At 32.8% G+C, this 10,083-nt stretch overlaps 1 protein-coding gene across 1 annotated transcript; it reads left to right on the plus strand.

Moving 5' to 3' along the window:
- Positions 1 to 5,152: 5,152 nt before the first annotated feature.
- LOC112029709 (aluminum-activated malate transporter 9) lies at positions 5,153 to 9,769 on the plus strand. Its single transcript, XM_024062401.2, has 6 exons — positions 5,153 to 5,857; positions 7,143 to 7,280; positions 7,392 to 7,661; positions 7,795 to 7,931; positions 8,023 to 8,169; positions 8,712 to 9,769. Exons 1-6 carry the CDS (start codon positions 5,476 to 5,478, stop codon positions 9,393 to 9,395), a joined length of 1,758 nt encoding a protein of 585 aa, XP_023918169.2. The 5' UTR covers positions 5,153 to 5,475; the 3' UTR covers positions 9,396 to 9,769.
- The last annotated feature ends 314 nt before the right edge of the window (positions 9,770 to 10,083 follow it).

Here is a 10,083-nt window from a genome sequence, read left to right on the forward strand (position 1 = left end):
AGTTCTTGTGTTTTTCTAAATTTGTAACCATATGAATAATGGACAAACTCTATAAAAGAAAAATGAATGATTTGTATAAATCACCTAATGGTAAATGCCTCGAAAAATTCAAATTAGTTGAATGTAGAAATTCGAGAAAAATCAATGGAAAATCAATGAACGTAGCAAATCGTGAATGTGTACGTAAGATGTACAGATAGTCTAGGCTTGTTGAGAAATTTGATTTCGTTGAAAGTACAAAATAATGAAAATTCAAAGGAAAAGTATGTACATTAGATGTATAGATCGTATGAATTTGTTTAAAAATTTGAATTCATTTAATGTACAAAACTGTGAAAACTCAAGGAAAAATTGTGTACATTAGAGGTACAATAGTACGAACATGTTGAAAAATTTGAATTCGTTGAGTGTGTAAAATCGTGAAAATTCAAATGAAAATTGAAGAGCATACCAAATTGAGTAAACTTAATGTAAAATTAATTACATTAAAAGTACAGATCATCTATTTTTTTGCATTGATAAAATCTGTTTCTACATTAATAAAATTTGCTCTCTGCACACCATCTTCACTGTTTTCTCATAAAAATTGTTCACTGTTTTCTGCATAAACTATTTCTTGCATTCTACATAAAATTATTTTCTGTTTAGCATTATTTAAAAAATTGTTCACTCTCTTTTCTGCGTAAATTATTTTCTGTTCTTGATTTAAAAAAATTGTTCACTGTTTTCTCGTAAAACACCTAGTGAAATCGGTTTTTCTAAATTTAAATGTCAAATCTGAATGCTTTTTCATGTTTAAATTTCACAATAATTGAAAATCCAAATCTGTATGTTTTTTCATGTTCGAATTTCACAATAATCGGTTATGTTTTTCTGCATTGATAAAATCTATTTTGATACACACTTTGTCAAAATTATCCAACAATGATAGATTGTGATTGGTTGTTTATCACTTTCTAATAAACTCACTATTTTTTCTACTTCACCTACAGTCTACCATGTAGAAGTATAGAACAAGTGCGACAAAATGAGTAGAAATTAGAGATGATTTGAATACAATGAATCGTAATGTATTGCAAATTTCCCTTTATTACATTTTATTATGAGATTAAATTCTATAAGGATGTGATGTAAAACCCATGTTTTACCCCTCCAATCCCAACATGCCACATCATCTTATCACATATTTAAGAATAAACATAATCACACTCAATCAATTCTAATACCCATATATAAATCCAACCAAATTAGAAATCTATCGAGATGTTATTAGGTGTGGTAGGATGTATTGAATTTTAATAAATTATAAGTAAAATGCTAATGTGGCAATCACTTATTGGATGGTGTAAAACATAGGTTTTACACCCCATCCTTATAGAATTTAATCTCTTTTATTATTATTATTATTATTACTCCTTATTTAGTTTATCTAAAAAGTTAAACATTTTTGGGTTTATCCAAAAATCTATGCCACGAAATACATTGCGGGAAATCTAGACCAAAGAACTGCCAAAATAAAAAATTGAGCGGCATTGTTGCTGTACTTAAATAAGTTGTCATAAGCAGCATAAATTACCAACCAACCAAAAAAAACAGAAAAAAAAAACAGAAACTACATCCACCTGATCAAATAAAGGTGGTAGGTTGGGTTTTCAATTTTCACATACAACTTCGAAGCAGGTTCTTGACCAAATATTTGTTTCTTTAAAGCCTTTTAGTATCAGATTTGTTATATACTTTCCCTCTGACTAGGGGCTGAGAGAGAATAGAATCTATATGTCTAGAAAAAAAATGTTTGTAACATAATCTATGTTGGTTTAATGGCTGCAATCGTGCCTGAAAAATAAAATAAAATGTAGCTCAATAATCAATTTTCTATTATGACTTTAACCTCAGAGCATGTTTTGAGTGTCCATTTATGTGTGTGATTTTGAACTTGTCTCTATGTTTTTTTTTTTTTTTTTTTTTTTTTTTTTTTTTTTTTTTGTTTGAAAGTAGTTGTGCCTGCTAAAAGTACTAAATGTTGATGTTATGATCCATAACACTCAAAACTGTTTGTAAGATGGATTTTGGCTCAAGCAAGACGTGATATACTGTTCACTAATTTCTGCATAAATTATTTCTAGTATTCCGCAAAAAATTATTTTCTGTTCAGCATTATTTAAAAATTGTTCACTCTCTTTTCTACGTAAATTATTCTCTGTTCACTGTTTAAATTTTTTTTTGCTGTTTTCTCATAAAACATCTAGTGAAATCATGTTTTCTAAATTTAAACACCAAATCTAAATGCGTTCTCATTTTTGAATTTCACAATAATCAAATATATTTTTCTGCACTGATAAAATCTGTTTCTACATTTATGAAATTGTCTCTCTGCACATCATATTTACTGTATATTCCAATCTGCTTACTGCATTTATAAAATCTATTTTTTGCAGTAATTAAAACTGTTTACTGTTTTGTCATAAAAATTATTCACTGTTTTTTGCATTAACTGTTTCTAGCATTGGCACAGTTATTGCACTTAAATGGTTTTTGTGTATCAAAATAGATTTTATCAATGCAGAAAAACATATTCGATTATTGTGAAATTCGAACATGAAAAAACATACAGATTTGGATTTTCAATTATTGTGAAATTTAAACATGAAAAAGCATTCAGATTTGACGTTTAAATTTAGAAAACACGATTTCACTAGGTGTTTTACGAGAAAACAGTGAACAATTTTTTTAAATCAAGAACAGAAAATAATTTACGCAGAAAAGAGAGTGAACAATTTTTTAAATAATGCTAAACAGAAAATAATTTATGTAAGAACAATTATGCTCAAGCAAAAAAAACAAAAAAAAAAAACAAAAAAAAAAAAAACAAAAAATTTACACAGTACTCGAGTTTGGTAAACTCGAGTACTATAGAAAAAAAAATTTCTGTATTTTTTTTATAAAAGGTACTCGAGCCTGGTATACTCGAGTATTGTGTTGTGTGGTACTCGAGTTTACCAAGCTCGAGTACCACTTAATTTTTTTTTAATCGCCAATTTCCAGCTCAGCAGCTACGGTGGAACTATAAAATAGGGTACTCGAGTTCACCAAACTCGAGTACTTGAAAAAGTGGTAGATTCCTGTTTATTTCCGAAACAATTTTTTTTTGTCAAATATTTCAAAAATTGATGGTAAAGGGTCATTTTGGCCCTCCTTTACGCCTGCTTGCTTTCTTTGAGGCCCATTCATTATTTTCTAAGCCTATGATTCATTATTTTTGCCATTCGGGCTTAATGGTTTTTCTCCTAATTTACTAACTCTTTTCTTCCCATATTGTTAGGCTTCTTCCTGCTATTGGACTTTTCTGCCAAAATGAGATCAACACCAACCTTGAGTTTGAGCTTACATGTAGAACGCCTGGTAGGACTAAATGTGTAGTGCCTAAACTGTTGGTGCATAAAGAGGTGGAGTGGGGAGTTTGCCCCGATTGCCCCGACAAATCATAGGTGAGGCATTTCCTTTTGACATGTCAAAGAATTAAGAAGATTTTTTATGCACCAAAAATACTCTTATCAATAACAATTTCACAACACTTTCACAACAAAATCATGTGTGATAAGTTGTTATAGGTTTTAATTTAATTAGTAATATGTTTAAATTAGAACTAATAACAATTTATCATCTATGATTTATTATAAAACTAACAATTCTCTTAAATAAATGGTCTCGACTTCAAAGCCTGCCTTGCACTAAAAAAACAAGGCTAAAATGGCCAAATACCACTTTTTAAAAAAAAATATAATGTAATCTACCACTGTTTGTAAAATATTTAATAATTTATCACTTTTTTATACTCAATTTTTGAAAATTGAGTTTTACATGAACCATGAAAAAATTTTGAAATACATGGAAGGAGTCAGGTGTATGATTGAGTGTTGATCTGTGACGGTCCCATAAATCTAAGGGTGAAAAGGTTGACACATTGTCCTTAGTTGCGGCAAATAAACCCAATTATTCATTAATGGTCGGTAGGGACGGTCAGATTTTTTTTTGTATAGGATAGAATATCAATTTATGAGGTTGACATCATGATACTTCAACTGTTCACGGGTTGCTTTTTTTTTTTTTTTTTTGGCAAAAATGGCCATATACCATTATTTGAAAAAATATATATAGATATATCACTATTTACAAAATATTTAACAATTTATCACTTTTTTGGAACTTAATTTTGTGAAAATCGAGTTTTCTATGATACTTGAGTTCCATGAAATCGAGTTTTATGAAAAAATTTTGAAATTTTTTGTTGGTTAGGAGTTTATGAAACTCGAGTTCCATGAAAAAGGGGCTCATTTGGTATCCCATTTCAATCAATTTTTTGAGCATTTTAAACACACTTACACACTTTTTCATCTAAACGTATATCAAAAACACCCATACAACATTATTTAAACTTCTCTACCAAACATCCCTTCACAAAATTGAATTTCAAAAAAGTAATAAATTGTTAAATATTTCGTAAATAGTGATATATCTATACATATTTTTCCAAACAGTGATATATGGCCAATTTTGCCCCCAAAAAAAAAACCCGTGAACAGTTGAAGTATTATGATGTCAATATCATAAATTGATATTCTATCCTATACCAAAAAAAATCTGACCGGCCCTAATGACCATTAATGAATAATTGGGTTTATTTGCCGCGACTAAGGATAATGTGTCAACCTTTCACCCTTAGATTTATGGGACCGTCACAGATCAACATTCAATCATACAATGTTATCAAAAAAAAAAAAAAAACATTCAATCATACAACTGACTCCTTCCACGCGTAGGCCCCATCCGTACACCACGAAATGTCTCTCTCGCAAAAATAAATTTAGCACCATAAACAAATTTACTACTTTTACCCCAATTTTCCTGCATGCCTGATTATGAGTAGTAAAAATAAAAGTAACGAATTTATATAGAGGCCTCAAACAGCTAATTACAGTTTTTTTTTAAAAAAAATAATTTTATCATAATTTTTTCGCGTGACTAATTATGGATGGTTAAAAAAAAAAAGTCACGAATGTACATAAACGTGTCAAACACCTAATTACTGTTTTTTTTTTTTTTTACTAAAGTCCTTGCAAGAGTCGTGAATTTGATTGAGATACGAAGACCGCTTAGAAAGAAAGGCAACAATTATCCGACCCTAAAAACTTCTCCTGCAGATTCTCTCTCTGTTTCATCTCCTTTAATTAATTTATTTATTTTTAACTCTCAACGACCGGTCCACCGTCTTGTGCTTTTTATCCAATTAAAAATCTCCATAAATTTCTGGACCTTTAACTCGTGCTCTCAAATTTCGTGCCCAAATCAAGTTCTCGAATATTGTCTTTTAAACCAAAACAAAAAAACGAAAAAACAGAAAAAACCCAACTTTACAACTATATATGATTGGTCTATAATTCTCAAGTTTCTTTTCACAAACTGTGATTTGCTGAAATGGCGGGCAAATTGGGTTCTTTCAGATACACTTTTACGGAGAAGCGAGAGAGGTTGCTATCAACGAAGGGGTACTCGGAGCTAGGTGGGTTTAATCCTCTAGGGCCGTACGAAGAAGAAGAAGGAGCAGGTACGAAGTGTTGGTCGTTTGGTTCGCTTAAGGGTAGAGTTTCGAGGCTATGGACAACAGTGAAAGATGTGGGTTACAAAGCTTGGAAGATGGGTCGGACCGACCCGAGAAAGATTGTGTTCTCCGCGAAAATGGGTCTGGCTTTGACTCTCATTTCGTTACTGATTTTCTTGAAAGAACCGGTCAAAGAGCTTAGCCGATACTCTGTTTGGGCTATTCTTACTGTTGTTGTGGTCTTTGAGTTCAGTATAGGTACGCCGCTTTTTCCTCTTTTTTTTTTTTCCTTAAAATAAAATAATTCAGTTAGTGTAAATCTAAAAATTAGTACTTTTCTTTTCTTTTTTTGGATGTGGGTCTTAATTTTTTTTTTTTAGTGAATGTGGTTGAATTAGCTTAAGTGGTCAAAATAGAGATCATAGTTTTTATTATTATTAAAGTAATTCGTGTCTTGACAGGATGTCATAATTTATCTATAAAAGCAAAATTGGCTATGAATGTGTGTGTAACATAGTAGAAACTACTTGTGGAACTTGTAACTAGTACTAACATAACTTTTTTTACTTACTAATAATCACCCATTATATCAACGGTTTGTAAAATAATTTATGGTTTTAGCATTTTTCATTTGGGATTATGAGTACTTGTATGTGTGTACGAACTCAAAGGATGAAAGTTCTATCCCCCATATTATTGGAGTTTTCAAAGTGTTTTATATACAATGAGTGGAATAGTTTACTCAAAGCCCTCACTTTTGGGTTTTATTTTATTTTTTAAGTATTTCGTGGACAATGAGTGGAATACTTAAGCATAGGCTACCATTTTCTTATATATATGATATAGAAAGAAAAATGGAGTTATGAGATTTATTTTAGGCAAAGTTGTGTATAGATTTAATGAGATGCATCATGTTGGTACGCACAATGTGGCTTCATTGAATTGAAAACGTAAAATTTGTACTATAACGGAATGGAAAAGCATAAAGGTTTATTAATAATGAAGTGAAGTCAAAAAGTCTCTACTGAGACATTGTGTTATGAATCAATGGACCACATTGGTCCATTCCTTTGTGCAAATAATATAGAGAGCTTTTCCACCATCCCCTGATATGGCGGGGCCATCGTTTCTTTAAATGTTTCACAGAGCATCAGACAAAGTTTAAACGGCTTTCCTTTTCTTCATGTTGGGGCCTGAAGATTGAACTGACTTTAATAGACGCTCATCTCAGTTCTCACTGTCTTTTCATTGACAGGAATTTTTTTTTTTTAAAGTTCAAGCTGTCTATTTGAATCAATTTTTTTATTTTTTTTTTTTTTTTGGTATGTTACCCCTAGGAAGCACAAACACGGAAATGGGTATGACACAAGTAATTTTTGAAAAATTATAACATGAAATGGCTGGTATAACACTGGTATGTCACGGATACGACACTCTAAATGAAGTGTTCATACTTTCTAGTGTTACACTCTTGAACCCACTAGCTCACCTTAATGAAGTTCTGCTTTGAAAAATTGCAGTTTGATAATGTGGTCTTCTGCAGGAGCAACTCTTAGCAAAGGATTTAACCGTGGGTTGGGGACAGTAGCAGCTGGAGGTCTTGCTTTAGGCATGGCAGAGTTGTCAGAATTAGCTGGAGAGTGGGAAGAACTTGTTATTATTCTGAGTATCTTCATCGTAGGTAGGTCGGGTTTTTTAATCAAATTTCTTTCTTCTGTTATTGGGAAAGAAGTTTCTGTCACCTTATATTTTGCTACTAATATATCTTTCTGACATTTTATGTGGTTTCCAGCATTTTGTGCAACTTATGCAAAACTATACCCAACACTTAAGCCTTACGAATATGGGTTTCGGGTCTTCTTGTTGACATATTGTTTCATTACGGTATCTGGGTATAGGACGGGTGAATTTGTTAACACAGCGGTGACACGGTTCTTGCTCATTGCACTTGGTGCTGGTGTTTGTTTGGTAGTAAACATATGCATTTATCCCATCTGGGCTGGTGAGGATCTTCACAATTTGGTGGTAAAGAATTTCATGAGTGTTGCAACATCTTTGGAAGGTGCATCCACTTTTCTTTGGGAGGTTATACCATTCAAATAGTAAAATTGCTTGACTCAGTAAAATTTAAAAAATGAATTATTGTTGTTCATCTTCATTTTTGTTCGACTAATTTTTTTGAGCTCATATTTCAGGTTGTGTTAATGGTTACCTTAATTGTATTGAATACGAAAGGGTCCCTTCAAAGATTCTTACCTACCAAGCTTCGGATGACCCACTGTACAGTGGCTACAGATCAGCTGTAGAATCTACAAGCCAAGAGGAGACTCTGGTATTGTTTATTGCAATTATGCTGCAGCAATTGATTGCATTGATTGAATTGATTATTGTGTCATATTTTTTACTCTTTCTTTTGTTTGAAGATGGGATTTGCTATCTGGGAGCCACCTCATGGTCCTTACAAAACGTGTAGATATCCATGGAAGAACTATGTCAAAGTAAGCGGTGCTCTCAGGCATTCTGCATTTACAGTCATGGCTTTGCATGGATGTATGCTTTCAGAAATACAGGTACATTTTCATCTCTATCTTCATTGTCACGTAGTTGTGAGTAGAAGAAAGACTATTTGGATCTTCCTTTTCCTATAGTGAAATATGCTGAAATTTTTTTTGGCAAGATTTATATTTGTGCTCTTGAGGAAATCTGCCGCGTAATATTTGTTTTTTGCGGAATGAGTTCCATGTGACTTATAATAATGATTCAACTACAATGTGAAGGATCAGAACTTAAATTTATGTACTTGTACAATTTGCTTCAGATTTTTTTTTTTTTGGGAGAAAGCTCCTAGGCTTGGGTTGGCAGCTTGTAATGCAATCCGTTTCATTTTTCTTTTTGCTCTTGATTTCAATAATGACATGGACAATGCCACTTGGACAGAATTTCATGTTATTGGCTTTTGCTTTCTCCAGTATTGATGGTTATTCTTTTCCATATCTTACTTGAGTGAGAGCTGCTGCCAATAGATTGGTTGAAGTTACATTCCATGTGCGTCAAAAAAAGTGGGGGTGTGTTCATATGTACCTATTCAAACTTCCAATATTTGTATATGTAGGCCCCTCCTGAACGAAGACAGGTTTTTCAAAATGAGCTTCAGAGAGTAGGTTTTGAAGGTGCTAAACTGTTGCGTGAACTTGGGAACAAAGTGAAAAGGATGGAGAAATTAGGTCCTGGAGACATACTTTACGCAGTGCATGAGGCTGCAGAAGATTTGCAAACCAAGGTTGACCGAAAGTCATACCTTCTTGTCAATTCTGAGAGCTGGGAAATTGGAAATCGTCAGGAGCAGGGAGATCCCCAAGAATTGCTGAGCTTGGATGAAGATGAAAATAAAATACTGCAGCATAAGTCCTATAGTGAAGCCATACTTGATCTCAGATCAGTTACAGTTCCAAAAAGTTGGGATGGTCAGATCCCAAATGGTGCGATCTCCACCCGGCCTGCTGATGTTTCTCCAGGAAGCGTTTTCCAGACACAAATATCATGGCCTCGACGTATCTCATTTAATGCCGATGCAGTACCAGTAGTGGAAAAATCAAAAACATATGAAAATGCTAGTGCATTGGCATTAGCAACATTCACATCTCTTTTGATTGAATTTGTGGCAAGGCTTCAAAATGTTGTTTACTCATTTGAAGAACTAAGTGAAAAAGCAAATTTTAAGGATCCCATTGAGGAACCAGCAGGAGTAGAGCACAATGGGTTTTGGAACAGATTCCGTAATTGGCTAAAGTACTAGAATTCGATATGGCCTCTACTCAATTAAATATCATGAAAAGAAGACGGCCTTAGTATTCCTATGTCATAATTCAGGGGCTGTACCTTCTAATGTTGTTCTCAAAATTGAAACCTGCATTAGTCAGTTCTGAAATATGAAGGGACAGATTTCTGTTACAAACATTACCGGGAAAAATGGACATGCTTAGACCAGTTGCCAATGCTGTCTCAGAGAAACTCTGAAAGACAGATAGAGAACTTGCATTCAAACTCGATGAGAAGATTGATTGTATCTGATTATCTAACTTATCTGATGCATATGAGTAACTTTGTACACTGACAATGTAGTATACAGTTTAAGTCATAATATACTGTTCTCTGCTCAATTATGCACTCTTTATGTGTCTTCCAACTTGATTTGGTTTTCTCAAGAATTGCTTGCTTTTCTACTTGTATTGTATAGTTTAGTGATGAGCTGTTTATAAGCAGTTTGGCAGGTCCCAGTGGGGATGTCTGATTTTGAACACAATCTAATTGTTTTAAATGAATTTTGAGTGATCTTCTGATTACAGTTCACAATGTCTTACATTTGGGGGAATGGGCAGACTAACAGTGAATTGGGCAAGTATGTAGTAAGTTAGGCAACGGTTTAAAGTTACAAGAAAAATAGCATCTCGAGTTTTAGAAACTCGAGATCCATATTAAAACTC

The sequence above is a fragment of the Quercus suber genome, unplaced genomic scaffold (assembly GCF_002906115.3).
Source record: "Quercus suber isolate HL8 unplaced genomic scaffold, Cork oak 2.0 scaffold_43, whole genome shotgun sequence".
Taxonomy (NCBI): Eukaryota; Viridiplantae; Streptophyta; class Magnoliopsida; order Fagales; family Fagaceae; genus Quercus; species Quercus suber.

Excerpts from the sequence above, each read along its gene's own strand:
- LOC112029709 (XM_024062401.2), top strand. The coding sequence starts at position 5,476 with ATGGCGGGCAAATTGGGTTCTTTCAGATACACTTTTACGGAGAAGCGA. Across the intron at positions 5,858-7,142 it reads GGTCTTTGAGTTCAGTATAG|GAGCAACTCTTAGCAAAGGA; the intron begins GTACGCCGCTTT and ends GGTCTTCTGCAG. Across the intron at positions 7,662-7,794 it reads TGTTGCAACATCTTTGGAAG|GTTGTGTTAATGGTTACCTT; the intron begins GTGCATCCACTT and ends CTCATATTTCAG.